Genomic DNA, 26,142 nt, shown 5'->3' with positions numbered 1-26,142 from the left:
TAATTCAATATGGAGTCCTAGTGGACAGCCATTTAGATATGAGCCAGCAGTGTGCAGCAGCTGCCAAAAAAGCCAACACAGTTCTGGGCTGCATCAACAGAGGGATAGAATCAAGATCACGTGAAGTGTTAATACCACTTTATAATGCCTTGGTAAGGCCACACTTGGAATATTGTATTCAGTTTTGGTTGCCAGTATGTAAAAAGGATGTGGAGACTCTAGAAAGAGTGCAGAGAAGAGCAACAAAGATGATTAGGGGACTGGAGGCTAAAGCATGAAGAACAGTTGCAGGAATTCTGTATGTCTAGTTTAATGAAAAGAAGGACTAGGGGAGACATGATAGCAGTCTTCCAATATATTAGGGGCTGCCATAAAGAAGAGGGAGTCAAGCTCTTCTCCAAAGCACCTGAGGGTAGAACAAGAAGCAATGGGTGGAAACTAATCAAGGAGAGAAGCAACTTAGAACTAAGGAGAAATTTCCTGACAGTTAGACCAATTAATCAGTGGAACAACTTGCCTGCAGACAATGGGGGGAAAAAATATTATACCCAAAAAATTTTGCCCAAATTATCATCGTTTCTTTCACCGTTTTAAACTGAAGGAGGCATTTATATATTTCGGTGATTGTTTTCTCTTCAGTCCCAGTTAATATCTTATCCATTTCTTGTTGGCCAGTTTGGAATCCATATGATTCGACGTCTTTCGAATAACTCGGTGAGTCTTTTTCTGTTCTGCTCACATCATTCGCATGGCATTTGTGGCCAGCACTGTCTCCACTAGCTGGAGCTGTCGTGCATGGAAGTTCAGCTTTTTCCGGTGTGTTGTCTTCTCGTTCAGATTCCTGCCCCACTCGGTGGTTAAAGCCATGTTGTGTTTCCCTGCAGAAAGTTAGGCATCTCCTTCTGGGTTCTTAGGGTGATGATCCGAGAGTGAGTGGCCTCCTCTTGCAAAGGATGAACTTCGCAATGCAGGAGCTTGAACGATGCGCAGCTTTTTACCAAAGCCTGGAAGGGACAGATCAGCTGCGGGAAACCAGCCGTCAAATCCTCCTCTTGCTAGAGAGCCTGCAGCAGTTTGCAAAGTAAGTGGAGTAGTCAATGAATGAGGTGGGTGCACAGGTGGGTGCGCATTTCGTTTTATTTTATTTCAAAGTGGGTTTAAAAACTAGAAGAGTTCTTCGCTCCTCCGAAAACAACAAAATACCTTATACCACCAGGCTTGAAATCCTGGGATTAGAAAATTTACAACTCCGTCGACTTCGACATGACCTGTGTTTAACACACAAAATCATCTATTGCAATATCCTTCCTGTAAAAGACTACTTCAGCTTCAATCGCAATATTACAAGAGCAAAAAATAGATTCAAGCTTAATGTCAACCGCTTCAAACTTGATTGCAGAAAATATGACTTCTGTAACAGAGTTGTTAACGCTTGGAACTCATTACCTGACTCCATAGTCTCTACTCAAAATCCCATAATCTTCAACCAAAAACTGTCTACTATTGACCTCACCCCATTCCTAAGAGGACTATAAGGGGCGTGCATAAGAGCACAAAAGTGCCTACCGTTCCTGTCCTATTGTTCCCTTTATTATATCAAATTAATATAGTTGATGCATATTTTTTACTTATATATATATATTTTCTTCAAGATATGTTGTTTTATTTATGACAATGTTTGTGTATACTGTTGTGACAAAATGAAATAAAAAATATATATGTAGGGTCAGGATTTTCCGGAAGCCAAGTCTTGGGGGGGGGGGTGTTTCTGCGTGGAATGTTCTCCTTACTCGCTTTCTATCAACTCGTGGTTTATAATTTAGCAGAATGTCCAATTCTATACAGGTAGCCCTCGATTTATGATCACAACAAAGCTGCAAATCCCTGTTGTTTAAGGAGAGTATAAAGGGGACACAGTGGCTCAGTGCCTAAGACGCTGAGCTTGTCGATCGAAAGGTCGGCAGTTCAGCGGTTCGAATCCCTAGCGCCGTGTGACGGGGTGAGCTCCCGTGACTTGTCCCAGCTTCTGCCAACCTAGCAGTTCGAAAGCAGGTAAAAAATGCAAGTTGAAAAATAGGGATCACCTTTGGTGGGAAGGGAACAGCGTTCCGTGCGCCTTTGGCGTTGAGTCATGCCGGCCATATGACCACGGAGACGTCTTCGGACAGCGCTGGCTCTTCGGCTTTGAAACGGAGATGAGCACCGCCCCCTAGAGTCGGGAACGACTAGCACATATGTGCGAGGGGAACCTTTACTTTTAAATTAAAGGAGGCCTTTGTTGAGTTTCGCCCCATTTTACAACCTTTCTCTCATTAAGGGAATTGCTGCGGTTGCGGTGGTTAAGTGATTTTAGACTCCTTCGTAATTTGACAATTTTCTTATCTTTCCTCCTTTCCTTCTCTTATGGGTATCTATGATTTATCGCTTGTATCTTGCGATTTATGATCGATGATTAACCACTTTGTTCTTCGTATTGTACACTGAGAGCTAATACCCTGGAGAGAAATTTCTTGTGTGTCCGATCACACTTTTTTTTTTTTTTGCATTTATATCCCGCCCTTCTCCGAAGACTCAGGGCGGCTTACACTGTGTTAAGCAATAGTCTTCATCCATTTGTATATTATATACAAAGTCAACTTTTATTGCCCCCAACAATCTGGGTCCTCATTTTACCTACCTTATAAAGGATGGAAGGCTGAGTCAACCTTGGGCCTGGTGGGACTAGAACCTGCAGTAATTGCAGGCAGCTGTTGTTAATAACAGACTGTCTTAGCAGTCTGAGCCACAGAGGCCCAGTTGTTAAATTAGCAACACAGCGGTTAAGTGAACCTGCTTTTTTTTTAAAATTTGCATTTATATCCCGCCCTTCTCCGAAGACTCAGGGTGGCTTACACTATGTTAAGCAATAGTCTTCATCCATTTGTATATTATATACAAAGTCAACTTTTATTGCCCCCAACAATCTGGGTCCTCATTTTACCTACCTTATACTTGGCCAATAAGGAATATGTGTAGTCCTCGACTTACAACAATTCATTTAGTGACTGTTCGAAGTTACCACGGCAGGAGTCCGAAAGCTTGGAAGAGTAAATCTCTGGTCCCAGTGAACCGACCCAAATTCGATTTCACAATATTCCTATTCCTATATATATCAGTCTTCCTGTGATTTGTCTTTCAAATATCCCAGAATCCCTAGCCAGAAAGGCCAAATTATTCCAAGTTCTAAGAGTTGACATTTCAGTATACGGTATTTGAGCAATGTCCTAAAGGTCTTTTTTTCAAGAGGGAATTGTGACTTTCTGGTTTTTCTTTGAAGAGGTTTCGCATCTCATCTAAAAATCTTCTTCGCTTCTCATCCATATGGAATAGAATAGAATAGAATAGAATAGAATAGAATAGAATAGAATAGAATAGAATAGAATAGAGAATGGAATGGAATGGAATGAAATGGAATAAATAGAATAGAATAGAATAGAATAGAATAGAATAGAATAGAATAGAATAGAATAGAATAGAATAGAATAACATCTATCCTTCCTCTCCCACCCTCCCTCCCTCCTCCCTCCCTCTCTCTCTGTCTATCTATCTATCTATCTATCTATCTATCTATCTATCTATCTATCTATCTATCTTACAATAACAGAGTTGGAAGGGACCTTGGAGGTCTTCTAGTCCAACCCCCTGCTCAGACAGGAAACCCTGCACCACGTCAGACAAATGGTTATCCAATATCTCCTTAAAAACTTCCAGTGTTGGAGCATTCACAACTTCTGGAGGCAAGTCGTTCCACTGGTTAATTGTTCTCACTGTCAGGAAATTTCTCCTTAGTTCTAAGTTGCTTCTCTCCTGGATGAGTTTCCACCCATTGCTTCTCGTCCTGCCTTCAGGTGCTTTGGAGAATAGCTTGACTCCCTCTTCTTTGTGGCAGCCCCTGAGATCTTGGAAGACTTCTATCATGTCTCCCCTGGTCCTTCTTTTCATTAAACTAGACATACCCAGTTCCTGCAAGAAGCTTTCAGAGAGCTGAAGAAGCTTCTTGGAGGGGAAGCGAAATGTCTTCAAAGAAAAAGCCATGTCCAGTGGTCTCTTGAAAAAAAAAGCATCTTTGGGAAAACCATGACCTGGATGACTTGAGAATCTCCATAGATATTTGAGCAATGGATTGGTCTTCATTTGAAGTAAGATAGAAAAACGTGTTTTGGAGCAATTGTTGAAGCCAGATTTGATCCTTCATTGTGTTGACGAATTCTAACGGTGGGGTCGTTGTCTGCCTATCTTAGAGGCTCCATGAAGCGATGCAAAGAGAAAAACCTGGAGGAGGCTTCTCAGCTCTTGGCAAGACTGAGCAGAAGAAGACTGGGGGAATTGGATCGGGAGACCATGTTACCGTTGGTGCGTGGCGTGCTCAGGTGTCAAATGGAGACCACAACCAGCTCCAGCCTGTTCTGCCGACTTGAAAAGGTGCCCATATGCTCACTGAGGACATTGAGGTCATCTCATGAACACACTGGTGGGGCAGCGGGGTGGGGGGGGAGCAGCAAGAAGTGGGATTTGGGGGTTCTCCAAACTGCACAGAATCTTAGCTAGAGGTTCTCCTGAACCCCTGCAAACCCCCAACAGCCCACCTGTTGTGTCTGCACCCCCCGAGCCGGGGCCCCTGCCAGAAAGTGACTTGGAAAGTGAGGGGGAAGGGCTGTCAGGACTTACCTCGGGAGCACTGGCTTCCCTGGCTCAGCTCCAGGAGCCAGAGGCAGGCCAGGTGGAGGAGATAACAAGGCCTCCGTCCCCTGACTCTTTCCCCCCTCAGGCCATGCCTCCAGACCCGGCTGATGGCAATCAGGCCTGGCTGGACCCTAGGTTTCATAGGCAGGAGAGGCGGGAACAACAGAAGCAGGGGTGGGGCAGGCCTAGGAAGTGCTGAGTCATGGAGCCACACCCCACAGGATATAAAACCAGCTAGGGCTGCTATGCCTCTTCGTAGCAGGCAAATCAACTGCTTAACTAGAGCTGAAGTACTGTTTGTTCCTGGGTGACTCATCGGCATCAAGGGAGATAACAGAGTCACTTGGCAGACGCTCCCTAGTTTGCTACCAGAGCTGATAGTGCCGGCTAATTAAGCCATCACTCGGACGGAGGCGAGGGGGGACAGAACACCACCCCTGGTTGTATGGATGTGTGTGTGTGTGTGTGTGTGTATTCTAAGGTTGTGGTCCTTAGATTTTTTTTTCCCCTTCTCTGTAGATAGTTGGAAAACTATCGGAGCAGAACAAAACCTTGGTCTCTGAAGAGTTGAGGAGGCTGATGGATGGGCTGATTGAAGATGAAAAGGTAAAAATGGATGATGGGTTTTGGGTTCTGGTGCTTTGACCCTTCAATAGGTATCAGTTTCCCTTTGGACTTTTTATTTGGGCGATATAGTTTTCTTAGTTTCTCACCTTCTGTTTATGGGGTGCTCTCTGAGCTTGGTTGGTCTCTTGCAGATGTTTCGTAACCCAACTAGGTAACATCATCAGGGCTGGAAGAGAGGAGGAGGAGGAGGAGGGGGAAGGGCAGGGAGAAGACGATGACTATGGGATCTACGGGACTTGGAGCTCTCTGAGCTTGGTTGTTTTCTTGCAGACGTTTCATTACCGAACTAGGTATCATCATCAGTGCTAGAAAGGTGTGGGACATGGAGCAAAGTTAGAAAACAAGGCTATTTGAGCCTTGGTATCCTCTTGTTTTAGAAAAAGAAATAGCAAGGGAATCTTCTCCTTACCCAGAGCTTGCAAGAAGTTTAGGGCTGGGATGGTGAGAAAGAGATCTTGTGGCGACAAGTAATTTGAGTATGGAATCCCCTGAAAAATCTGATCCATTTTCTCTTCCTTTCAGCCGGCGTCTTCTGAGGTTCTCCAGACAGGTCAGTCTTCCAACACGTCCCTCTTTCCCAGTTACAAAATTTACGTCTGGCATTCCCAAGATGGATTAGAGTCAGTGTTTTCCTCCAAAGGAATGCAACTACGGATTGCAACCATTCGTTTAGACTCGCAGGGGTCTGCGACCTTAAACACTCAAAAGAGCCATTTGGACCCGTTTCCCACAGAAAAGAAAACACCGGGAGCCACAAAACCTGAGTGGGCATGGCCAACTCGATGTCACTCACTTCCACTGGTCACATGACCCCCCTCCCAGCCACGCCTACCCAGCCGGTCATTAGGGCAGAGAACCGGTTGTTAAAAAACACCGGGAACCATAAAAACTTTTTGATATCTCTCCCTCCCTCCCTCCCTCTCTATCCTCTCCCCCGCCCCACCCCGTATCTCTCTATCTCTGCCCTGGCCACTTCTCCATCCCCTGCTGTCACCCTTACCTTCTCAGGCCAGGCGAAGAGTGATTGCAAGGGGAGGGCAAGGGGCAGGGCTATGTCGTGTCCCACTCCTCCGCTGACGGCCGGGTCAGGGAAATCCGAATCAGGTGTGCCTCTGCAGCTCTGCCAAAGTCCTAGCAAAGTCCTCAAGGCAGGCAGGAGACCAGAAAGTGACTTCAGCAAGATATGTTTAGACTTTGCCTGACTCAGAGAATGCCAGAAAGCAGATCCTTTATATAGGCCATGGGGTGTGGCTCCATGACTCAGCACTTATCCAGGCCTGCCCCTCCCTTCCTTCTGTTGCCTCCGCCTATCAAGTCTTCTGACGCGAGGGTCACTCCAGTCGGCAGCTGTTGGTAATAAACCTTCCTCAGGCTCACATGCTGTGGAGGAGGGGGAGGGGTCTAGTTGCTCCGTTTGCCTGGGCATGGAGCCAGAGCTGGGGGCTGGAGGTATTTCTTCTTCCGTGTTCGGAAGCAGATAAGAAGACCCCGGCTGAGGTGAGATTGGACGAGACACAACAGGCTAGCCAATGGTGGGATTACCGACAGGGAGCCACAGCAGAGGGTCCAAGAGCCGCATGCGGCTCTGGAGCCGCAGGTTGCTGACACCCAATTTAGAGACTGATTAAAAGTTACAAAGACTCCTCTTTTAATAGACCCTCGGGCAACCTGAGGAGCATCCTTCATGGGTCAAAGTCTCCCACCTCCCTGGAGAGGTGTGTACTAATGCCAGCTCTTGCCCCGAGAAGGTGTGAATTCTTCTACAAAGCGGTAATCCAGCTTGTTCTTTGTTCCAATAGTAAGCCTCTTCATCGAAGAAAGTTCATTAGGACGCCAGTACTGGAAAAAGAATCTGATGAAACTCTTGAAAGCCATCGCTGCTACTTTTGATCTCCTTCTGCGCGATTCAAACTCCGGTCAGGTGGAGTGGCATTACGTCACAATAAAGGTAAAAAAAAAGGCAAGGTGTTATCACCTGGTTTGAAGATTTCTTATTTTTTTTAAAAAAACAAGTAGGGTCAGTGGTTGCCATTTGGCCCCTCCCAAAGTTAAAGTTTGAAGGGCAAGGTAGGCATTTAAATTTGGAACGCAGAACATAAAGTAATAAGGTTAGAAGGGACCCTGGAGGTCTTCTAGCCCAACCCGCTGCTCAAGCAGGAGACCTTATACCAGGGGTGAAATGCTCCCAGTTTGGATTGGATCAGCCAATCCGGTAGCGAGGGCAGCGGGTGGTTTGGAGAACTGGTAGCAAAAATCCCTGCCCCCCTGCCCATGCCCATCCAATGACCCGGTCGCCCACTTACCCGTTTGCCACTTCTTTTAAAAAATGCTTTTAAAAGGTAAAAAAAAAAAAAAGGCGCTGACGATCACAGCTGAGCTGTGATTGTCGATCCCCAAATTAAGTCCCGACTTTTGAGCACCCCTAAGGTTTGGAACGCAGTGGCTCAGTGGCTAAGACGCTAAGCTTGTTGATCGAATGGTCGGCAGTTCAGCGGTTCGAATCCCTGGTGTCGCGTAACAGGATGAGCTCCCGTGACTTGTCCCAGCTTCTGCCAACCTAGCAGCTCGAAAGCAGGTAAAAAATGCGAGTAGAAAAATAGGGACCACCTTTGGTAGGAAGGTAACAGTGTTCCGTGAGCCTTTGGCGTTTAATCATGCCGGCCACATGACCACGGAGACGTCTTCAGACAGCGCTGGCTCTTCAGCTTTGAAAAGGAGATGAGCACCGCCCCCTAGAGTCGGGAACCACTAGCACATAAGTGCGAAGGGAACATTTACCTTTAATGTTTGGAAATTGAACATTGAAAAAATTTGACACTCCCTACCTGTCCAATCTCCTTCTTTTTCTCCTCCTTGCTTCTTCAGCTTTGCCTGTATCTTTTCAAAGGGATGTCAGGGGAAATTCAGCCCCTTGTCTGGAATGAAACGGATGACAGAGAAATGCTGCAAAAGATCTTGAGATCCCTGGTGCATACCATCATGGATCAGGTGAGGATATCTGTCGGGTTAGGGATTTTTTTCTGTCTTCACTGTGAGTTGTATTGTGTTGGGGTGTGTATGTGTGCAGTGAGGGAGCTCAACCAATCTCATTGTACATATGCCCTGCACTGACAATAAAGATAAAGATTTGAATTTGACCAGGTCCACACATTAAGGTCCAAATAAATGGATTGATTGCTTATGTGCAGGAATCTTCTCAACTAAGCATTAGCACGTGTTAGGAGATAGATAATGGAATTCAATGGAATTCAATGGGTCAATGGAATTCAAGGGAGGTTGGACTTGGTTTGTGGCTACTACGGAATTCTAGGTTGATGCCTCTTTTAACGCCACCCCAGATTCTGCACGTTCTGTTTTAAACCCGTTCCAGGCTGCCAGGATCGCGACAGCGCATTGCCACCTCTGCCATTGTGTTTTCGACCTCTGCATGTCGCGTGTTTGGCCTCCTCGCACCACATTTTTGGCCTCTACGTGTCGCATTTTCAGCCTCCACACGCCCTGTTTTAGATCTGTTCCAGGCTGCGGGGATCACCACAGCACATCGCCATCTCTGTATGTCGTGTTTTTGGCCTCCGCACATCGCGTTTTCGGACGGTTTCAAGTGGCGGGGATCGGCCGAAAATGCGATGGGCAGAGGCCAAAAACGTGGCGCGAGGAAGCCAAAAACGTGATACACAGAGGCCGAAAACACAGAGCACAAAGCACAGAGGCGGCAATGTGCTGTGGTGATCCTGGCAGCCTGGAACGGGTCTAAAATAGAGCGTGCGGAGGCCAAAACGCAACACACAGAGGCCAAAAGCAATGCGCAGAGGCGGCAATGTGCTGTGGCGATCCTGGCAGCCTGGACGGGTCTAAAATAGGCGTGCGGAGGCCGGCGCAACACACAGAGTCCGAAAACACAATGCACAGAGGCGGCAATGTGCTGTGGTGATCCTGGCAGCCTGGAACGGGTCTAAAATAGAGCGTGCGGAGGCCGAAAACGCAACACACAGAGGCCAAAAACGCAATGCGCAGAGGCGGCAATGTGCTGTGGCGATCCTGGCAGCCTGGAACGGGTCTAAAATAGAGCGTGCGGAGGCCGAAAACGCAACACACAGAGGCCACAAACGCAATGCGCAGAGGCGGCAATGTGCTGGCGATCCTGGCAGCCTGGAACGGGTCTAAAATAGAGCGTGCGGAGGCCGAAAACGCAACACACAGAGGCCAAAAACGCAATGCGCAGAGGCGGCAATGTGCTGTGGCGATCCTGGCAGCCTGGAACGGGTCTAAAATAGAGCGTGCGGAGGCCGAAAACGCAACACACAGAGGCCAAAAACGCAATGCGCAGAGGCGGCAATGTGCTGTGGCGATCCTGGCAGCCTGGAACAGGTCTAAAACAGAGCGTGCGGAAGCCGAAAACGTGACATGCGGAGACCAAAAACACGACGCATGATGCAGGGAGATGGCGATGGGCTGTGGCGATCCCCCCAGCCTGGAACAGCTGGTTGGCGGTATTCCGGGAGGCCGATCCAACCGCTGCTTCATGTTGAATCAGGCTGCGATAACTGACCAGGCTTCTTGGCTGCAAAGACGCTAGCCAGATGAACACCAATGGATGCTGGTAGGCAGAGGCAGAATTTTTTCTCTCTCTTTTGCTCCCCAAAAACTAACGTGCATGTTATACTCTGAAAAATACGGTAGGTTGACCTCTTGGGTATTGGTTGTAGACCGCCTGCAAGGACAACCGTCTCCTGGCTGGAACTACGGTGAGCATGATGGTGAACACAGCCCCAGATGTGGAAGCAGGAGCCAAAGCCATCTGGGCGTTTTACCTCCTGATGAATTTGAGTGCCCAAAAAACAGAGGAACACAAAGGTATGCTCAGGTTCTTCTCCCTTTCCTCGGCACACATGGCCAGCTCTGTTTCTTGCCTGTTCAATTCTTAAGGGAGGGGACATCGTTTTGATTGCAAATATTGCGTAGCTTATGCCTCTTTGAGAAATACCTTTGAGAAAACTCACAAGATATTTATTTTTCTAACTGTCAGTAAATCTCAGGTGGTTCTGATCTGATAAGAAGGTCTTATCTCCTCATTTTCTTCTCCTTCTCTTCCTTTTCATCTACTTTTCATCTTCTTCTCCTTATCTTTCTCTTCCTCCTCCTCATCTTCTTCTCCTCCTTCTCTTCCTTGTCCTTCTCTTCCTCTTTCTCCTCATATCATCTCCTCATCTTCTCCTTCTCTCCCTCTTCCTCCTCATCTCATCTCTTTCCCCTTGTCCTTCTCTTCCTCCAGCTCCTCCTCATCTCATTTTTTCCTCCTTCTCTTCCTCATCATCTCCTTCTCAGCATCTTCTCCTTCTCTTCCTCTTCTTCCTCCTCATCTCTTCTCCTTCTTCTCCTCTTCCTTGTCCTTCTCTTCCTCAACATCTCCTTCTCATCATTTTCTTCTCCTTTTCTTCCTCTTCCTCATTTCCTCCTCATCTTCTCCTTCTTCTCCTCTTTGTCTTTATCTTCCTCTTCCTCATCATCTCCTTCTCATCATCTTCTCTTCCTCCTCCTCATCTCCTCCCCATCTTCTCCTTCTTCGTCTTTTCCTTGTCCTTCTCTTCCTCATCATCTCCTTCTCATCATCTCCTTCTTCTTTTCCTCGTCCTCCTCATCTCCTCCTCATTTTCTCCTTCTCCTCGACTTTCTTCCCCTCTCCTCCTCATTTCCCCATCTTCTTCTCCTTCTTTTCCTCATCTTTCTTCCTCCACTCCTCCTCTTCTTCCTGAGCCAACTAAATGACGGAATTGATATTGATAGCATGTTTGGATTTTTTAAATTATTTTTTTATTTTTGCCCAGAGGGGTGCCAATTTGGGGCACTTTCGATCCCCACTTCCATCCTGAACCCAGGCGGTTTGGAGAAGCTGGTGCTGACCCATGGCTTACTAACCTGTTGCAAGAAAGAGATCTTGAGCTGTCTTCTGGATGGTGGTACCCCACAAAAGGTACCCTTCAACATTATGATTTTTAAAATACCGTAAACACAATTATTCCAGCATAGCATGAACCAGGAGTGTCCAAACTTGGCAAATTTTAAGACTTGTGGACTTCAACTCCCAGAATTCCTCAGCCAGCTTTCCCAGGAATTCTGGGAGTTGAAGTCCACAAGTCTTAAAGTTGCCAAGTTTGGACACCCCTGGCATAAACCATTACACAATGGTTTATGGATGAACATCAGGGCCCAAGTCATGAATGACCAGTTCATTAACCTGAAGAGCAATTGATTGGTCAAGGTTCCAAGTAACATCCCCAACCAAGTAAGGCTCTGAGGCAAGCAATTCCTCAAAGATCCATTTTATTAAGAGATATCCTATTGGTAATCTGGGAAAACCCAAATCTGAAAGCTCCCAGGTTTTCCCCACCCAAAAGAAAGTCAAATTCCCTTCCTTCTGCACCCACATGTCCATCACGTGGTCCAATCAATCCACCGTCTCCAGTTGGAGATGCCTCCCAGTGACACCACTCCAGGTGCAGGCTGAACGTCCTTGACTCTCAGAGAAAAGAATGTTGTTATGGCTAAATAACTCTACCAACTCCATGCAAACCCCCCTCCCACTTTCCCACAGCACTAAGTGTGGCAGCGTTGTGGTCTGCCAGCAGCCTGCAGAACTGGCAGTGAAGTCGGACAGTGAGGAGGCTGGGGAGGATAATGGGTCAGTCCTGGAGTCAGGGAAAGGCCCAGACGAGGGCTCTGTGTCGGAGGCAGAGATGGGGCCAGGGCCATCTGGGAGTGATGCGCAGACTATGGACTCTCCAGAGGCGGACAGTAGAGAGACAGAGGAACAAGAGGAGCCTGTTCCTAGTGCACGCATGTGAAGAGCTGTCAGAAGGCAAGAGCAGTTGAAGCAATAAGGAGGAAGGCCAGGAGATGATTGGCCCCTCCCATAAGGTTTAAAAGAGCAGCAACAGCTCTAGGGCTCTTTGTAGGAAAGCAACGTTGCTATGTTTGTTTCTAGTCAGTGTCTCTTGTTTCTGAAGTTCATGGAGCTTTGCCAAGAAAAGCCTTTGGCAGGGCGCCAAAGAAGACAAAAGTTTGTGATAAGGCCAAAGGATTTTTTCTGAAGGACTTCGTTTTGGACTTAATTTGGACTAAGCTGAGAACGAAGTAATTCTCAGGTGTTCTAATAAAATATGTACAAGTTTAAAAACTATTTTAAAAGTTGAGTCTTTGTGGATTGGCATTCCCCGTTTCCCTAAAGAAGTTCCTTTATTTACAAAACAAGCCTTCCTAAATTCATTTTTTTTTTAAAAAATATCTCGACGTGTTTGCAATTTCCCCGGTTTTTCCTTAACTTCATTGTTTTTGCTTTCCCTCAGTGCTTGTTGCTGGATGTCCTGTTTCCAGCTGTTTTAGATGTGATAGAAGAGCCAACAAGCTGCCCATATTACTCCTTCCAAGGTAGGCAAAAACCACATGGGCCGCATCCCATTCAGACAGCAAGTCCTGGCCATCTTCTCTTCTCCCTTCAAGTAGAATCATTCTTTTAAGTGTGTCGCATCCAATGTTACGATTTTTATTGGCCACAGTTGTTAAACGAATCTCTGCCAGGAATGGGTTGCTGGGGGTTCACAGGGGTTCAGGAGAACCTCTGGCTAAAATTCTGTGCAGTTTGGAGAACCTCCAAATCCCACTCCTGGATGGCCCCGCTCCACCCACCCCTCCCAGGAGTTCCCAACTCTGCTCTCAATATGAACTGAGAGCAAACCCCACTAGCACTGATGAGATTACCTAGTTTGGCTAATGAAACATCTGCAAGAAAATGAACCCAGCTCAGAGAGCACCAAGGGACCTCTCATGACCAGAAAATTTGGAGAAGACCAAGTTTGCAGATAGACCAGTGGTGAAATCCAGATTTTTTTTTACTACCGGTTCTGTGGGCGTGGCTTGGTGGGCTTGGTGGGCGTGGCTTGGTGGGCATGGCAGGGGAATGATACTGCAAAGTCTCCATTCTCACCCCATTCCTGGGGCCAGCCAGAGGTGGTATTTGCCGGTTCTCCAAACTGCTCAAAATTTCCACTACCGGTTCTCCAAACTGCTCAAAATTTCCACTACCAGTTCTCCAAACTGCTTAAAATTTCCACTATCGATTCTCTGAACTGCTCAAAATTTCTGCTACTGATTCTCCAAATTGCTTAAAATTTCTGCTACCGGTTCTCCAAACTGCTCAAAATTTCCACTACCGGTTCTCCGAACTACTCAAAATTTCCACTACCGGTTCTCCGAACTGCTCAAAATTTCCACTACCAGTTCTCCAAACTGCTTAAAATTTCCACTATCGATTCTCTGAACTGCTCAAAATTTCTGCTACTGATTCTCCAAATTGCTTAAAATTTCTGCTACCGGTTCTCCAAATTGCTCAAAATTTCCGCTACCGGTTCTCCAAACTGCTTAAAATTTCCACTACCGGTTCTCCGAACTGCTCAAAATTTCCACTACCAGTTCTCCAAACTGCTTAAAATTTCCACTATCGATTCTCTGAACTGCTCAAAATTTCTGCTACTGATTCTCCAAATTGCTTAAAATTTCTGCTACCGGTTCTCCAAATTGCTCAAAATTTCCGCTACCGGTTCTCCAAACTGCTTAAAATTTCCACTACCGGTTCTCCAAACTACTCAAAATTTCCACTACCGGTTCTCCGAACTGCTCAAAATTTCCACTACCAGTTCTCCAAACTGCTTAAAATTTCCACTATCGATTCTCTGAACTGCTCAAAATTTCTGCTACTGATTCTCCAAATTGCTTAAAATTTCTGCTACCGGTTCTCCAAATTGCTCAAAATTTCCACTACCGGTTCTCCAAACTACTCAAAATTTCCACTACCAGTTCTCTGAACTGCTCAAAATTTCTGCTACTGGTTTTCCAAACTACTCAAAGTTTCCACTATTGATTCTCTGAACTGCTCAAAATTTCTGCTACCGGTTCTCCAAACTGCTCAAAATTTCCACTACCGGTTCTCCAAACTGCTCAAAATTTCCACTACCAGTTCTCCAAACTGCTTAAAATTTCCACTATCGATTCTCTGAACTGCTCAAAATTTCTGCTACTGATTCTCCAAATTGCTTAAAATTTCTGCTACCGGTTCTCCAAACTGCTCAAAATTTCCACTACCGGTTCTCCGAACTACTCAAAATTTCCACTACCGGTTCTCCAAACTGCTCAAAATTTCCACTACCGGTTCTCCAAACTACTTAAAATTTCCACTATCGATTCTCTGAACTGCTCAAAATTTCTGCTACTGGTTCTCCAAACTGCTCAAAATTTCTGCTACTGGTTCTCCAAACTACTCAAAATTTCCACTACCGGTTCTCCGAACTGCTCAAAATTTCCACTACCAGTTCTCTGAACTGCTCAAAATTTCTGCTACTGGTTTTCCAAACTGCTCAAAGTTTCCACTATCGATTCTCTGAACTGCTCAAAATTTCTGCTACCGGTTCTCCAAACTGCTCAAAATTTCCACTACCGGTTCTCCAAACTGCTCAAAATTTCCACTACCGGTTCTCCAAACTACTCAAAATTTCCACTACTGTTTCTCCAAGCAGCTCAACATTTCCACTACGGGTTCTCCAGAACCTGTCAGAACTTCCTGGATTTCACCCCTGAGATAGACCAAACTTAAAGAAAAATGACTAAGTAACTAAGAGAATCGTTTCAACGTTTACCTTTAATCGCCTAATAGATTCCTTATTGCTTTCCCAGTTTTTTCTCTGTGGCTTCAATGTGTCCGAGAAAATTTAGAGGACCTCTGGAAAGTCAAGGAGAGTTTGTTGCTGGGTGACAATTCAGGACTTCTCCAAAGGCTAAGCAAGATTGTTTGGAACAATGCAGAAAGCCCAGTAAGGCATCGTATTTATTTTATTTAAAGGGAGGTGGGGAAGGCTTCGTTCTTTTTGCTTTCCAAATGTCACCCCGTAAAACTTAGAATGAGCCACACAAGAATGAGCTGCACAAAAGCTTTCTTAAATCTAGGAAGAATTGACATGGTTTGAAATTCCGTCAGTATTTTCTATAATTTGGTTGCTTTGATTGTTGAAAACTTGGTGGTTTACCTTGGAGCCAGGGGTCTCCAACCTTGGTCCCTTTAAGACTTGTGGACTTCAACTCCCAGAGTCCCTCAGCCAGCAAAGCTGGCTGAGGAACTCTGGGAGTTGAAGTCCACAAGTCTTAAAGGGACCAAGGTTGGCGATGCCTACTTTGAGCAATGCCTTTGATCTTCCAATGCCGAATGATATTGAAGTGAATAAATACTCTTTGTACATGATAATATGATATACAAACAAAAGAGCCAGTTTGGTGTATTGGTTAGTTAAGCCATTAAGCTAGAAACTGGGTGACTGGAAAGTCTAGTTCTGCCTTTGATTGAAAGCCAGCTGGGTGACTTCTCTCTCAGCCAAAGAAGGAAAAATAGAAACTAATCAAGGAGAGAAGGAGAAATTTCCTGAGAACAATTGATCAGGGGAACAACTTGCCTGCAGAAGTTGTGAATGCTCCAACACTGGAAGTTTTTAAGAAGAGGTTGGATAACCATTTGTCTGAAGTGATGTAGGGTTTCCTGCCTAAGCAGGGGGGGTTGGACTAGAAGACCTCCAAGGTCCCTTCTCATTGAAGAAAATCTTTTCTAATAATCTTGCACGAAAATTTCTGATAATCTTGCACGAACACCGCAGACCCCAGAAATCAAGTCAAGGCGATTCAAAACACACACACACAAAGTAATTAAATGGTAAAGAGTGAATAGCATGGGAGAAGATGCAAATAACACGCTGAATCAACTAAAAAAATAAATCTTAAATTTTAAAAAGAGGCCTTGACTGGATAACAATAGAGAGAGAGAAAATGAGGTCCAAAATGTTCATGGTTAATTGGTCCCAAGTTCGTCTCATCGTCTTTTAGCCTTGAAATGGAGTGATTTTTGTCTCTTTCCATGTATATAGTTAGTCCTCGACTTACGACCGCAATGGAGCCCAAAATTTTTGTCGCTAAAGGAAACATTTTTGCCCCATTTTAGGACCTTTCTTGCCACAGTTGTTAAACGAATCATTGCAATTGTTCAATTAGTACCACGGTTATTAAGTGAACCTGGCTTCCCCATTGACTCTGCTTGTCAGAAGGTCGCAAAAGGGGACACTGTGGACCGTCATAAATGTGAGTCAGTTGCCAAGGGTCCAAGTTTTGAACATGTGACTATGGGGGAAATACTGCAATGGTCGTAAGTGTGAAAAACGGTCCTAAGTCAGTTTCAGTGCTGTTGTAACTTTGGTCACTAAATGAACTGTTGAGGACTCCCTGAAATAACTTCCATTTATGCCTCTTTTATTTCTTGATCGACTTCTCTCCCATCCTGATCCAGGCAGAAGGAGTGAGCGATTTTGTCCACAGCTCCTTTCGAATTCTTTTAGAGATCTACAGCCTGGAATGTGATCGCTTTGGGGATCTGGAGAGAATCCTATTTAGAGAGTACCTGCAAAGGGTTATTTTCATGCCTTGGGAAGCAAGAGCAAGATATTTTGCACTCAGTGCAATTCTTCCCTACTTGGGCCCCCAAAAGGTAAGTATCTCTTTTGCTATAATCTATCTATCCATCCATCCATCTATCTATCTATCTATCTATCTATCTATCTATCTATCTATCTATGTATAAATGTCTGTCTGTCTGTCTGTATGTATGTATGTTCCAGCATAACTCTGGAACGCCTCGAGCAATTTCAACCAAACTTGGTACACAGATGACTTACTCTCTGGAAAGAAATACTGGGTGTGTGTCTGTGTGTGTATGTTCCAGCATAACTCTGGAACACCTGGGCCACTGAAATGAATTATATCTATAGTGTCAAATCACAGTACCTTTGACTGTGATAGTGTGCATTTTGGATTCACGTTCTGTTAAGATACAGCCTGTTGTGCCTTAAAATGGCTTCTACTGTACAGCACAGTGGAGTTGCCATGGTAACAGCTTCACAGTACTCCACAAGGCGGCTCCCTCTGGCATACCCGGGAAACGCTGGGTTAAAAAGCTAGTCATAGTATAAAATTGGCCATCTGGATTGTTCTTGAAATGATACTTTCAATTTTTAGAATTGCCTGACTGGGTCATATTTGACAATGATAGTTGAGATCATGTGCAGATAGAAAGATACCAGACTGTACAGAGATGGATAAATTGACATTAAAAATAAAGGACAAGGAAGAAAAGAATATTTTTTAAATATGAGACTTGTTTTATCAATGGCTAGTCAACAGAAGTAGAACTTAGAAAATAAAAAAGGTTACCAATATGTATAAGTAAATGATGAAAGAGTAATATTATGTATAAGTAAGCAATATATTATTATGATTGACTATTACTATGTATAAGCAAAGAATTTATGATGATGATGATGATGATGACAACTAGGGGAGACATAACAGCAGTGTTCCAATATCTCAGGGGCTGCTCCAAAGAAGAGGGAGTCAAGCTATTCTCCGAAGTACTGGAGGGTAGAACAAGAAGCAATGGGTGGAAACTAATCAAGGAGAGAAAGCAACTTAGAACTAAGGAGAAATTTCCTGACAGTTAGAACAATTAATCAGCAAGGAAAGTTGTGAAATGGGGCAAAACTCACTTAACAACTATCTCACTTAGCAACAGAGATTTTGGGCTCAGTTATGGACTACCTGTAACTGTCACTGTAGGCTCAACTACGGTCGTAAGTCAAGGACCACCTGTATATGCTATCAGTACATTTCCGATCTTAATCTTTGTTCTTCCCAAAGTTCCTCCCCAACCTGTCCAGATATTAAATAGGTCGGGTAAAAGAATCATGGTGTTATGAATTCTGATGACATTGCTTTGTGGATCTTTCCACCAAGGTTCTGGAGATCTACACGGATCTCCCTCAACATCTCTTCAACTGCTTGTCCACCAACCGTCTGTGTCCCGTCGCTTCGGATTTGTACAAAACTCTCCTACGACTGCAGCGCAAAGCCTGGATGGAGATGGAGGACGAGGTCTCAGAAGAACAGCTGGCTCACAAGTGGTCCAGTTGTTGGTTATCGACCCTGTCTCGTGCCTTGACCTCCTCTGACCCATTCCTTCAGAGCAACGCCTCCAGCCACCTTCTTGGGTGGACTTTGAGAGTCTTTCCTGCTTCTTACGCGCCGCTAGCCACAAGATTTGGGGGCAGGGAGGCTTCTCAGCTCCGAGCGTGGGTCTCCTTGTTGAACGTTCAGAAGACCCTTGCGGGAGACTTGCTCACAGATGAGGAGACCTTGAAGAGACTCACCTGCTGCCTCTTCTCCAAAGAAGAAACTGTCCGCCTGGCAGCCTTGGGCTTCCTCTGCTCAGCTCCCAAGACCAGTCAAGCCTTATCGGAGAGGGAGATCCAACTCTTGAAAGAATTCCTGCCCTTGAATTTGAGTTGCGATTCCTCTTCTTTTCGGCAACTTCTTCAAGCCATGGTGAAGAAGGCTTTGGCCAGAATGAGGGACAGTTCTCTAGCTGCACTTCGGCAACAGAAGGTCAGCCAGAAGGAACGCTTGGTCAGAAAGGATCAAGAAAGGAGTGTCCTCCAAGCTGTAGGTGAGTTACCTCCTAACCATGCTTAGAGAGGCTGGGCCAGAAACAATGGGTCGAGTTTAGGTAGTCTTCAAATGAAGATTGGATGTGGTATGCGAGGATTGTCATTGACAAACACTGGAAAGAAAAAGAAACTGTTGAAGTGTGGATTTTGAAATTGACTGAATTAGAACAGATAGTGAAATTAACTGGTTTGATTAGCGGTAATGGACTAAACAGCTTTGTAAGAGACTGGAAACCGTTTATGGACTTTCTGCGCGCTAAATATAATAACAGATGGTTAACAGAGGGATTTGAAGATTAGTGAAGCTTTCCTTTCTTTCTTTTCTTTCTTTCTTTCTTTCTTTTTTCTTTCTTTCTCTTTCTCTTTCATTCTCTATTCTTTCTCTTTCTTTCATTCCTTCTTTCTATATGTACACACACATCTATCTATCTATCTATCTATCTATCTATCTATCTATCTATCTATCTATCTATCTATCTATCTATCTATCTATATCTCCTCAAATTATGACCTAATTTGGGACCAATCCTCAAATTATGACCAGAATCCGCTCCTCACAGAGAACAGAACAGAAATCGTTCTCCACCCACTCATCCACCTTTGTGTAGATCATGCAAAATAGATCTTTCTTTATCTAGAGTTTGTGGATTGGCTGCTGCAGCTCTGCACGGCGTCTCTGATGTCAGGTTCCAACTACCAAAGGAGGAAAACTGCTCTTCTTCTCCTGGCGGCCATCTTGGAGACCTTCACAGACACTTGGAGACCCGAGAGAAAGAAGGGGCAGCCTCCACGTAAGTGGCTTTATCCCACCTTCTCCAGCCCAGTGCTGTAAACAAGGGTTGGCCTTCAAATCTCAGATTTCTTCAGTCAGCGCAAGCCCACATGGTGATGTAGCCTTTAAAAATAGGGATCCAATAAAGACAGTGATGGAATCTCCACCAAGACCGGAGGGGGGGGTTAAGAAGGGGCTAAGCTTAGAGTCCATGCACTGCAGAAAACAGCACAGGAATTCCCGAAGCCTTAACTGACCGTTCCCAAGGGAATGGAATAAGCTGTCAGCGTTCCAGAAAACCCCCCAACTCCGAGTGGGGAAGGAATGGGGATTTTTCAGTATCCTTCTCCTGGAGTGGGAAGGGAATGGAGACTTTGCAGCATCCTTCCCCTGGAGTGGAGAGGGAATGGAGATTTTACAGTATCCTTCCCCTGGAGTGGGGAGGGAATGGAGATTTTGCAGTATCCTTCCCCTGGAGTGGGGAGGGAATGGAGATTTTGCAGTATCCTTCCCCTGGCATGCCCACCAAGCCACACCCACAGAACCGGTAGTAAAAAAAATTGAATCCCACTACTGTTATGGGTGCTTCATCACTGGAGGTTTTATTTTTATTTGCATTTATATCCCGCCCTTCTCCAAAGACTCAGGGCGGCTTACACTATGTCAAGCAATAGTCTTCATCCTATTTGTATATTTATATACAAAGTCAACTTATTGCCCCCAACAATCTGGGTCCTCATTTTACCTACCTTATAAAGGATGGAAGGCTGAGTCAACCTTGGGCCTGGTGGGACTTGAACCTCCAGTAATTGCAAGCAGCTGCTGTTAATAACAGACTGTCTTACCAGTCTGAGCCACCAGAGGCCCCCTCTTTTAAGAAGAGACTGGACAGCCACTTGTCTGAAATGGTATAGGCTCTCCTGCTTGAGCAGGGGGTTGGACTAGAAGACCTCTGAGATCCCTCCATTCTGATTGATTGATAATTGGAGGGTGGGTGGGATGTACAGAAGAGATGGACCAGAATCATTTGGAAAAGGATTGAGAGGGTCTTCCCCCGTACAATTTCCCATGTACACTCTAGTTCACCAGATGCCCTTCAGAAATGCTTCTTCCTTCTTTCCAACTTACGTTTGCTGTCTCTCCAGGCAACATGGCTACCTTATTATGCTGGTCCACGAATAAAGGCTACTGGGACTTTTTTTCTACTGGGAACACATTGGCGCTGTTGAGCTGCTTGCAGGATGGCACGAATGAGGTATGGCGGTCCACCTAGCCTTCGCTAATGTTGGAAGAAATGTCCATCTGGGTTCAGTTCCAAGTGGGGAGAAAGACACTGGAAACACGGAGGCTGATTGGAAAGATGATCTAATGGTGAAGCAGAACCACCAAGCACATGTGATTCTGGGTAGCTGAACACATGGAGTGGAGAGCGAGAGGTATTTATACCCTCTCTTAGGCTTTGAACTTGAGCTTCCTGTTCCTGTGGCAAGGACATGTATTCTATTGGTTGAAGTCAGGCTCCCATGTAGAGTCGTGTTTGTCTGAATCAAGTTTGGTGGAACCTTGCTGGGTGATGTAATGAAGGGGCTTGGTTGTGCCATGTGGTGAGCTCCGCTGATAGATAATCCTATTGTCAGACCTGGAAGCCATCTCGAGACCTCTTGAGTCATCTTGAGTGTAGATGATATGTAGTCAAAATAACATTCCTTTCTCAGAGAATCAAGGACGCATTGCCCTGGCACCTGGAGTCGGATGACTGGGAGGTGTCTCCAGTTTGGATGGTGGATGATTGGACCACATGATGGACATGAGGGTGCTGGGCAGGGACTTGACACCTATTATGTCTTGGAGGGTCATGTCTTAATCCCATCACTCTGGAGCTGAGGTCTTTTGTCTTGTAGATAGGCTGGCCCAGTCTTTGTTAATGTGCACCAAATATCTGCTGAGGGGAGGCAGTTTTAGGGAGCTGCTCTTTGTCTTTGAAAACTTGAGATCTTCTCCTTATGGAGTCTTTCTTCTGTCTCCACCCAGATCCGTGAGTTGGCCTCAGAGTTGCTGATCTCTTACTTCCCACCAGATTTGCTGGGCTCTGCTGCCGGAACTCTCTTTGGATGGGCCCTAGAAGCCATAAGCAGTCCCCGGGTTCAAGAGAGCGAAGCAGGAGCAACAGTGATGAAGACTCTCCTTCCCAAGTAAGGCTTTGCTGCCTAGTTTGCTTGGTCTTTAAGGTCAGTTGCTGAAATAAAGAGGGAGGGAGGGAGGGAGGGAAGGAAGGAAGGAAGGAAGAGGGAAGGAAAATGGGTGGGAGGGAGGAAAGAAAGAAGGAAGGAAGGAAGGAAAATGGGAGGGAGGGAGGAAGGAAAGAAAGAAGAAAAGAGGGAAAGAAGGAAGGAAAATGGGAGGGAGAAAAATGGTAGGAAGGAAGGGAGGGAGGGAGGAAAATGGGAGGGAGGAAGGGAGGAGGAGGAAAGAAAGAAGGAAAGAAGGAAAATGGGAGGAAGGAAGGAAGGAAGGAAGGAAGGAAGGAAGGAAGGAAGGAAGGAAGGAAAATGGGAGAGAGGGAGAGGGGAGGAAGGAAAGAAGGAAGGAAGGAAAATGGGAGAGAGGGAGAAGGGAGGAAGGAAAGAAGGAAGGAAGGAAGAGGGAAGGAAAATGGGTGGGAGGAGGAAAGAAAGAAGGAAAATGGGAGGAGGAAGGAAGGAAAATGGGAGGGAGGGAGGAAGGAAAGAAAGAGAAGAAAAGAGGGAAAGAAGGAAGGAAAATGGGAGGGAGAAAATGGTAGGAAGGAAGGGAGGAGGAGGAAAATGGGAGGAGGAAGGAGGAGGAGGAAAATGGGAGGGAGGAAGGGAGGGAGGGAGGGAGGAAAGAAAGAAGGAAAGAAGGAAAATGGGAGGAAGAGAGGGAGGAAGGAAAGAAAGAAAGAAAAGGAAAGAGGGAAAGAAGGAAGGAAAATGGGAGGGAGGAAAATGGAAGGGAGGGAGGAAGGAAGGAAAGAAGGAAAGAAGGAAAATGGGAGGGAGGCAGGCAGGCAGGCAGGCAGGAAGGAAGGCAAGTCAGAATAACAGAAATAACAGAGTTAGACTTGTTCCATCAACCCAACAGCGACTGTGTTCAGGATCGAGTCTGTTGGGCTATGTTGACCTCTGCTTAACTCCATCAGGTTGGATTGTCATATCTTGACGCCGTCATTGACTGAGGAGCCATCTATGCCATGCAAATATCTCTCTTTTCTTGAACATTTGCTCAACATGCTACGGAACCATTTTGTCACGGCTTCTCGTGACTTATTGTTGGCAGCTCACACAACCCCAATACATGGTCAGTACCTCGTTTTTTTTTTCTCCTTCCTCCTGACCCCACATAATTTACAGCCCAGACTTGACCCTGTTTCTCCCCACTCCCCCCAGGGTGTGTCATCAGTCACATTCGCCAACAGAGCAATTTCACGGGTTGTAGAGATCACTCCCCTCCAGCCGCTGTGGGTAATCCTGGGAGACAGCCTTGAGAGAGATATGTCTGGAATGCGCTTTTGTTTTTAGCTGCTGTGCTGCTTTGCTGTTTTCCCACCCCACACCCTTGCTTATGGCAACTCAAGAGCCGGCCAGGGATGCTTCGAGAGTTGGATTCCTTAATTTTTAGCGGGTATGAGATGATGGTCCCAGGTCTTCTGTTGGTTTCTTGAAGGGGTGATTTTGGCGTTACGGAGATGCCTGCTTGAAGAACCGGAGGTTGTGTCATCTATGTTAGAAGCCCAGAAGATGCACCGCTGGAGGTTATTCTTTCAGCGTTTGGTGAGGACAGTGAGAGACATCAGCGATTTACTCTTGAGCGTGTTGCAAAGTCATCAAGCATCAAGCACAGACCAACACGGTAAGCCCAAGCCAGCAGGGGGGAAAAAAATCTGTAATCAAGATCTTTTAACCAGATGTTTCTTAACCTTGGCAGTTTTAAGATGGGTGGACTTCCAACTCCCAGAATTCTGGGAATTGAAGTCTGAACAACAAAGATGATTAGGGGACTGGAGGCTAAAACATACAAAGAATGGTTGCAGGAACTGGGTATGTGTAATTTAATGAAAAGAAGGACCAGGGGAGACATGATAGCAGCGTTCCAATATCTCAGGGGTTGCCACAAAGAAGAGGGAGTCAAGCTATTCTCCAAAGCACCTGAGGGCAGGACAAGAAGCAACGGATAGAAACTGATCAAGGAGAGAAGCAATCTAGAACTAAGGAGGAATTTCCTGACAGTGAGAACAATTAATCAGTGGAACAACTTGCCTCCAGAAGTTGTGGATGTTCCAACACTGGAAGTTTTAAGAAGATAATAATAATAATAATAATATTTTAATTTGTATACCGCCCTTCTCCCGAAGGACTCAGGGCGGTGCACAGCCAAAATAAAATACAAAAAGAACAGTACATATAATATTAAGAACACCCCTTAAAAAACTTATTCAAGTGGCCAAAAATTTAAAATACAGTAACACCCTATAAAAATTTACAAAAATTTAAAACCCATAAAAGCAAATTAAAATTTTTTAAATCAAGCCAGTCCAGCTAAACGGAATAAATAGGTTTTAAATTTGCGGCGAAAGGTCCGAAGGTCGGATAGTTGACGAAGTCCAGGGGGAAGTTCGTTCCAAAGGGTAGGAGCCCCCACAGAGAAGGCCCTCCCCCTGGGGGCCGCCAGTTGACATTGTTTGGCTGACGGCACCCTAAGGAGTCCCTCTCTGTGAGAACGCACCGGTCGCTGGGAGATAGAAGATGGCAGTAGACTGTCCCGTAAATGTTGGATAACCATTTGTCTGAAGTGGTGTAGGGTTTCCTGCCTAAGCAGGGGGTTGGACTAGAAGACCTCCAAGGTCCCTTTCAACTCTGTGAATCTAAAAGTTGCCAAGGTTGAGAATCACTGCTTTTTAAGCTATCTAAAGAAATAGTCAGGCCTCAGAGAGGCAAGAGATTCTTGTTAATGATGACCAGGTTCGAATAAATAGCTCCATCACGGCACCGTTTTTCTAAAAAAAAATTTAGTTCATTTATCAGCCGAAACAATTTCCCATCCTTTGGAATCACACCAGTATTGTTTAGAACATAGAATCATTGGTTTGGAAGGGACCTTGGAGGTCTTCCAGTCGAACTCCCTGCTCAAGTATGAGAGCCTATGGCGGCCTTTCCCCCGTCCCCCCTTATTTCGAGAATCACCCTGAGTCCTGTTTAGCGAGATAGGTGGCTCTCGAAATCAATTTCCATTAAAAAAAGGAGTCAGTGGTCTGTTTTAGTTGTCTAGTGAAATGTGATGTAATACACCACTTAACTGCAGAAATTTAATTAACATCTTGATTACGTTAATCTCTTAGAAAATATGGACCACAAACTAATTATAGAAGAGAGTATTTGTAGTTGTTGTCCATGGGGGTCGCGATGGGTCGGACACGACTTCGCAACTAACAATGGCAAAAATTTGTAGTTCAGAGTTAAACTTGGTCCTAGGTGCTCTCTGAGCTTGGTGGTTTTCTTACAGACGTCTCATTACCCAACTAGGTAACACCATCAGGGCAAATGTGGAATTCCTTGCAACAAATTCTGGGCTCGTTTCGTCTGGAAGGTTCCAGTTATGAGAGCACGAATCAGGGTTAACTAATAACATGCGGTTATTATTTTATTATTTATTATTTTTATATTATTATTATTATTATTATTATTATTATTATTATTATTATTATTATTATTATTATTATTATTATTTTAATTATAGTTAATAGGGACGCGGTGGCTCAGGGGCTAGGACATTGAGCTTGTTGATTGAAAGGTCGGCAGCTCAGCGGTTCGAATCCCTAGTGCTGCCGTGTAACGGAGTGAGCTCCCGTTACTAGTCCCAGCTTCTGCCAACCTAGCAGTTTTGAAAGCATGTAAAAATGCAAGTAGAAAAAATAGGGACCACCTTTGGTGGGAAGGTCACTGCGTTCCATGCGCCTTTGGCGTTGAGTCATGCCGGCTACATGACCACGTAGACGTCTTCGGACAGCGCTGGCTCTTCGGCTTTGAAACGGAGATGAGCACTGCCCCCTAGAGTCAGCAACAACTAGCACGTATGTGTGAGGGGAACCTTTACCTTTATCTAATAACATGCTGCCAGGCAAAATGGTCACATATAACATTTGGCTTATAAATGTCTAATTTACATAATTTAAAATGTAAATTATGTCTAATTTACATTGACGAGCAAAAGGCCATTTCTGGGTGATATTCATGCTCGATTCTTTTTTTCTTTTTTTTAATAAATTGTATTAAATATACAATTTAAAAACATTAGACATGGTGCAACTTGTCTGGTACATACTTTTCTAACACTTTTTCTTTCATGTAGATTACAATATAACGTTATGCATATTCCATATATACTTTTTGTACATTCAATCACACTTCAGTTACATGCATA

General features: G+C 45.1%; 1 protein-coding gene across 2 annotated transcripts in view; it reads left to right on the top strand.

The window, feature by feature from the left end:
- Positions 1–866: 866 nt before the first annotated feature.
- Positions 867–26,142, top strand: part of LOC131185770 (thyroid adenoma-associated protein homolog) — a 50,633-nt gene continuing 25,357 nt past the window's right edge. The window contains exons 1-17 of one of the 2 annotated variants that reach the window (XM_058158615.1): positions 867–1,081; positions 4,281–4,461; positions 5,246–5,328; positions 5,872–5,899; positions 7,149–7,297; positions 8,215–8,337; positions 10,056–10,203; positions 11,175–11,320; positions 12,693–12,774; positions 15,073–15,209; positions 16,724–16,921; positions 18,223–18,931; positions 19,571–19,723; positions 20,850–20,959; positions 21,736–21,896; positions 22,865–23,022; positions 23,389–23,574. In XM_058158615.1, coding sequence (XP_058014598.1) covers positions 5,302–5,328; positions 5,872–5,899; positions 7,149–7,297; positions 8,215–8,337; positions 10,056–10,203; positions 11,175–11,320; positions 12,693–12,774; positions 15,073–15,209; positions 16,724–16,921; positions 18,223–18,931; positions 19,571–19,723; positions 20,850–20,959; positions 21,736–21,896; positions 22,865–23,022; positions 23,389–23,574 — 2,515 coding nt within the window. In that variant the 5' untranslated portion in view covers positions 867–1,081; positions 4,281–4,461; positions 5,246–5,301. Of the gene's footprint in view, positions 1,082–4,280; positions 4,462–5,241; positions 5,329–5,871; positions 5,900–7,148; positions 7,298–8,214; positions 8,338–10,055; positions 10,204–11,174; positions 11,321–12,692; positions 12,775–15,072; positions 15,210–16,723; positions 16,922–18,222; positions 18,932–19,570; positions 19,724–20,849; positions 20,960–21,735; positions 21,897–22,864; positions 23,023–23,388; positions 23,575–26,142 lie in introns of both variants that reach the window. The other variant, XM_058158614.1, reaches the window with a different exon arrangement.

This window comes from Ahaetulla prasina, chromosome 15 (assembly GCF_028640845.1).
Source record: "Ahaetulla prasina isolate Xishuangbanna chromosome 15, ASM2864084v1, whole genome shotgun sequence".
Taxonomy (NCBI): domain Eukaryota; kingdom Metazoa; phylum Chordata; class Lepidosauria; order Squamata; family Colubridae; genus Ahaetulla; species Ahaetulla prasina.
This window is presented reverse-complemented; position numbering and strand designations above follow the sequence as displayed.